Raw genomic sequence first — 6,020 nt, 5'->3', positions numbered from 1 at the left:
GTTTAGAAACACGGAGAAATGCCAGTTCTCTAAAGGTCTGAAAGCAAAATATGCTTCTTCTCGAAGCGTGACCATCCCAGCAGCCACTCTGAAGCAGACCGTCTCTCTCAGCCACTCGTGTTTGAGGCAAGTCATCCCTCCCAGCCACCTGTGTTGGATAGGAGCTGTGGATGCCATCAAGAAATAGATGTGCTCCTCACAACCTAATTCCCAGACCGAAAGGAGAAACGCAGTAGCACTGATATAATAACCCTGCAGGCCCTATGCTGCACAGTGATGGTTCCCACACCCCCCGTGCTGGTTGGAGGTGATCAGCACCAAGTGCTCTTGTGTATCGCATCTGGGAACCCTGGACAGAAGGAAAAAGTCATCAGCCACCATCTGGGAGCTCTTAGCGAGGAATTAGTGGAACCACGCAAAGGCATTTTGTTCTGTGAGCCAGGTCATGCAACCGTGTCAGGGATTTCACATGCTCCAATGTCAGAGGCCACCAGTGCTGTGAGTCATGTGCAAGTCACCAGGCATCGGGCCACGGGCACAGGCTGAGGGTTTTTCATCTTTGCAACTTAGCGTAGGTGAGGTGCGGAGAGGGAGGATTAACAATATCACTGAGGTAGAATGGTCAAGCCAAGAGTACGGTCGCCTTTGGCAGGCATCAGAGTGAAGTACGCTGTATGTGTGTGTGTGTGTGTGTGTCCTCCACAAGAGCTGCTGGCAGCTTGTGTTGGGGAAGAAGCGGTGTTTGATTCCTCCAGCAGCAGGCTCACACCCTCCTGCAGCCACGTTCATGGCCAAGTTGGAAGAGGTTATACTCCAGATTAGTAAGTCGTATTACAGTAGTTGCTCAGAAGTCCCCACGTGCAATGTACAACATGAGAAGCAATCTGTGTCCCAAGCAGCCTGCAATCCGCCAGCTGTGTCTGAGCTAAAGGCAAGGGAAAGATGAAGGGAAAACAAATGCTGCTGTGCTCATTTTAAGATGTGAGCTGAATAAGAGGGAATTGAAGCGACCTTCTCTGAGTCATTAGCGGAGACTGGAAAGTATGTGAGCCAAGTGAGCACCTCCCCAGCACTGCAGTAGCATCATTAGAAATCCATTTGTAGCCTGTGACAGACTGTAACACAGTGTACGGTGCGATATCTGACAAGGATTGTCAGAGCCACGTTCCTGTGCTCTGCCGAAAGGCGCTGTGAACAACCGTGTTCTGTTTGGGTTGTTATTTGTTTGTTTTTCACCTCCACGCTGTATTTGAAAACAGAAGCTCTTCACAGTTTCACCTCCCAGCAGCGGAATGGTTCGGCTCGGCAAAGCACAGCCTTGGCTAGGGATGCGAACAGCCATGTTAGTTGGTGTAAGGCCGGCTGCAGCCTGCCGCCCGCACAGCGCCTCAGAACGCGCCAACCCCATTACAACACTGCGCCGCCAGCCGGGCCCTGCCACGTGACACGGCGCGTCCACGCACGTGACCTCAGCCATCAAACAGCCCCTCTGCGGGGGAGGGAGGGGGACCAGGGTGTTGTTTCATCAGCCGGCTCGATGTCCGGCTTCTGCTCTTTTTCTGCACGCAGCTGAGTAAAGGGGGCCCTGATTAAACGGACACAGAGCGCCTACTGGCTCCCACGTGACTCCAGAATCGTAGAAAGGTTTGGGTTGGAAGGGCCCCTTAAGATCACCTAGTTCCAACCCCCTGCTATAGGCCGGGTTGCTCACAGCCCCATTCAGCCTGGCCTTGAATGCCTCCAGGGAAAGGGCATCCAGAACTGGATGCAGAACTCCCGATGGGTTCTCTCCAGAGCAGAGTAGAGGTACAGAATCACCTCCATTGACCTGCTGGTCACACTTCCTTTGATGCAACCCAGGATACGGTTGGCCTTCTGGGCTGCAAGTGAGCATTGTCAGCTCACATCGAGTTTTTCATCAGCCAACAGCCTCCAAATCTTTGCTGGGTTGCTCTCAAACCATTCTCTGCCCAATCTGCATCTGTGCTTGGGATTCCTCTCTGCAATCAATGCAACAGTAACAAAAGAAAGAACTGCATGTTCTTGCCTCACTATGTCTTAGAAGCAAAGTGTCTGCTGTGCTGACATGCCAGAAGTTGAAAGAGAAGTCAGGCAGGTACTTGTAACTGACTTTCACGTCGTTTAGAACCAGGCAAAAACAGGAACACTTTTTTATTGTTGTTTTATCTCTGCTAAGTGCATGGTGTAGACACAACCAAGCAGGGCATCACACAGGACCTTGGGATGCGTACAGGCACAGCAGCATTGCCATGGCTTCCGTTCGTGGTAAAAGGCAGGCCTGGGATGGAGGAGAGGTACGGAGTGTTGGCTGCCCTCTGAGTGGTGGTGCCACTGTGCAAGGGTGGAACGTTAGTTCTGTAGCTGGGCTGTGTGCTCTCCCTTCTGGTACAAATATATGTCCTGTATGCTACTGTAATTCCATGTAAGTGTATGATGCTATTTATTGTTGTTATTGATCACACAAAGACATTAAAATATCCAATTAGGATAAATATTTGTTATGCATTTTTGATGTGGGGAGGATGGAATCCAAGATGAAGCGCTCTTGGCATGGATTTAAAGACAAGAGCACAGCCTGCAAATAGGAATGTTCACAGTGGATTTTGCCTTTGAAAATCAAGGGTCAGAGAATCTCCTGCTAAGCTTCGGATGGAGTCCCAGACAGGAGGCTGAGAAATACAACCTGCAAATGCTGACAGGTTCTTCCCAAACTACTTGATATTTGTATTCTGGTGATTGAAAGAAGAGATCCTTAATCTGATCTTCCTATTTTTAATGCTGAAGACTGTTTAAAACTGAATGTTTCATTTCATACGTTAATAATTACCAGTATTTTTGAAACAATTTCCTTACATTATTGCTTCTCTTTAGACCTTCCTTTTTAAATGACTGTATATTCCATATAAAAAAAGAGAGAGAAACTACTTAGCTATATTAAGGCAGCATCTCTGTAGCATTTTTCAGGGGCTGGGAAAAGTTGCTGCAGCAACAGCACACATTACATAATGCTCCATTCAGGGGAGGATGATGGAGCTGCTTTGCAGGGGCTGCGGTCCCTGGCGCTCTGTTGCTGTCAGTCTCTACCCCTGCCTGAAAAGCGGAATGCATTTTGGAATAGGCTTTTGAAGTTCTCAGTGGAGAGTAATTTAGACTTACTGTGCTAAACAGTCGTAATAACAATATGCAGAGACAATAATTCTAGACATTAATGGATAACACATTTTCCTCAGCAGCAATAAAAATCAGATTTTACTTTATTTTAATGAATCCAAAATGTAGCCGATGCTTTGCAAAGTGTAGCAAGACTTATTCTGCCCTTGTGTAACTTTATGCAGCACAAATCACTAAGCAGTAATTACCAAATATCCTCGATTAGTGAACCTGACTTAGGAGACTGGGATTTTAAGTCAGTTTGTCCTGGTTATAAAGCCTAGTTCCTACATACTCAGGAGAGAGTCTTCAGAGAGATTTATGGTCTGTGGAACACAGAAACACCCAAACATCTAGATATTCCTGGATTTGATGGATCATTTTAATGTACTGACAGCTTTCTAAGGCAGTGTCATATTTTTCTACCTTTAAGAATTGATCTCCTTTTGTGTCCCGAGTCTCACCAATTCTCCCTGCCCCTCAGGAGATGTTATAAATGAGGTTTTGATTCTCCAATACTGCATTTTTGTTTCATGTATTCTAAGGAGAGTGAGGGCTGTAGAAATACTATCTTGCTGTAAATGGTCTTTGCCTGGGAGACAGTGTGGCATTTTTCTTTGTATCTGCTCATATTTTGCATTCCTAGGATAGTGAAAAGTCACTGCATTTTCTTTGTCAGGTGTTCTTAACAGCCAAACTCTAATTGGGATGGGATACAGACTATGAACATTATTTTCAGATAACATGAAACCAGGCTGTTTTTTTTGCACATTCAACATGCTCCAGCCACTGCCAATCATTCTGCCCACAGGACCAGCCTACAACCAATCCAAAATAAAACCCTGTGAAGTGTTCATGATGTGGGCCTTGGGTTCTCTAAGCCAACTGGTTTAGTCTGCGCTCCTTCCCTCACTGGCCACCACCACTTGATGCAGCCCCACTTGATGCGGTGGCAGTCACAACATTTGCAACTTGAAGTTTCTCAGCACTGTTCTGTGGGAATTACAGTGCAGTGTTTATTTCTGGATTTGGGTGCCCAGCTCCTCACTAGCATTGTCTACTCTATCAGCCACGATGGCTGTCATCTTATATAGCTGCAACCTGCCCTTACAGGGCACTGCCTGTGCCCTCCCTCATGTTTCTGTCCTTTTTTGACGGATTGGGCTGACTGCAGTGACTGGGTGAAGGTGGTGATGGTGGTGGAAATGAAGTCTTAAAGGCAGAATGTCAGGTGTTCAGTTTCATGGACAAAGCAGCTGAGAGCCTCCAGAATGGTGTTTGTTTCTGGGAACAGGCCTTCTGAAGAGAACCTTTTCCAGATTCAACCATGTTTCAGAGGGAGGAGCTGATCAGGCCATTGGACTGTCATCTCCTGGCTTTTATTTTAAAGATATATCAGCTGTTCCTGACACTGGAAAGTTGGCTCCAAGACTCAGGTTGTCTGTGTCTTCTGGCACTGCTGGATGTTGAGTTGGTGTCAGGTTTTGTGATGGCCCTGCATTTGCCTTGCTGTTTTCCATGTCCTTGTCTCCTAAGAAGAAGAGTGGGATTCTGCTTTATTTGCTATTGCTTAGCTGGTTAAAGGTGAGCATTCGGATTTATGTTCTCTTAGTGGCTGGGTGGACATAGGGTCCTGCTGGTAGACAAGACCACACATAAAGCTGTCAGAGAGCATCCAAAGGAGGGCTACAGTGGTGGTGAAGACTCTGGAGGGCAAGTTGTATGAAGAGCATCTGAGGTCCCTCAGTTTGTTCAGCCCAGAGCAAAGGGGGCTGAGGGGAGGCCTGATGGTGGCTGCATCTCCAAGCTCTGCTTCTATGACAGCAACAGGGAACAGCATGGAGCTTTATCAGGGGAGGGGCAGCTGGGGTTTAGGGAAAGGTTCTTCAACAGAAGGGGGTGGGCATGGAACAGGCTGCCCAGGGCAGCAGGCGTAGCCCTGAGCTGCTGGAGTTCAAGCAGCATTTGAATACCTTCCTCAAAAATAGGGCTGGACTACTTTGTGTTCAGGGCGGAGCCAACAGTTGGACTTGATGACCCTTCGAGGTCCCTCCAACTTGGGATATTCTGCAATTCTACGAGACTGGCTATGTTAATATAGCAACATCAGAATGGCATTTGGATATTTGGGTTAAAAGTAAAGATGTATATACAGAAATGTATTCACGCGCCCACATGCACAGAGATGTATTATAAGATGTACATTATACATATATATGCGCATGCATATTGCCACGAGTACAAAAATACGTGTAATTTATGTGCATCACTCCACCCGTGTGAGCTACCAGCACACACACACCCGCGCAGGGCTCGTGGCCCTTTAAGGCTGGCTCCCGGCGCTGGGGGCGGGGTCTGGCGAGGTGCCCAGCCAATGAGAGCCGTCCGAGGGGCGCGGTGCCTCCGCGTCCGCGTCCCCGCCGGGCTGCTCGGGCTGCGGGCGGGAGCGGGTGCTGTCAGGTGACGGGCGGCTGCCGGCGCCCCTCGCCTCCTCCGCGCGATGCTGGGCGGCTCCGCGGCCGCGAGAATGAAGCCGCGGCCGCCCTCCGCGAACTGAGCCGCTCTGCGAGGGGCCGCCGGCGGGGCGGGGCGGCGCGGCAGCATGGCCCCCACTCTGCTGCAGAAGCTCTTCAACAAAAGGGGCGGTGGCGCGGCGGCCCCCAGCGGCCGGGCTCCCGGGGAGGGGCCCGCTTTCAGGTGAGCGGCGCGGGGTGAGGTTCCGTACCGCCCTCCGCGTGGTAACATCCAAACGGTGTTGGGGGGGGTCTGGGTTTACCAGGTAATTCCTTTGGCCCGAGCGCTTGTGCTGCGTTCTCGTTAGAGAGCCGGGCTGGAGTATCTGGGGCAGC

General features: G+C 49.6%; 1 protein-coding gene across 2 annotated transcripts in view; it reads left to right on the top strand.

The window, feature by feature from the left end:
- Window positions 1–5,581: 5,581 nt before the first annotated feature.
- The window catches only part of FNIP2 (folliculin interacting protein 2), a 44,986-nt gene continuing 44,547 nt past the window's right edge, over window positions 5,582–6,020 (top strand). For both annotated transcript variants that reach the window (XM_072334690.1, XM_072334689.1), the window contains exon 1: window positions 5,582–5,868. In XM_072334690.1, coding sequence (XP_072190791.1) covers window positions 5,774–5,868 — 95 coding nt within the window. In that variant the 5' untranslated portion in view covers window positions 5,582–5,773. The remainder of the gene's footprint in view (window positions 5,869–6,020) is intronic.

This window comes from Excalfactoria chinensis, chromosome 4 (assembly GCF_039878825.1).
Source record: "Excalfactoria chinensis isolate bCotChi1 chromosome 4, bCotChi1.hap2, whole genome shotgun sequence".
NCBI lineage: Eukaryota > Metazoa > Chordata > Aves > Galliformes > Phasianidae > Excalfactoria > Excalfactoria chinensis.
This window is presented reverse-complemented; position numbering and strand designations above follow the sequence as displayed.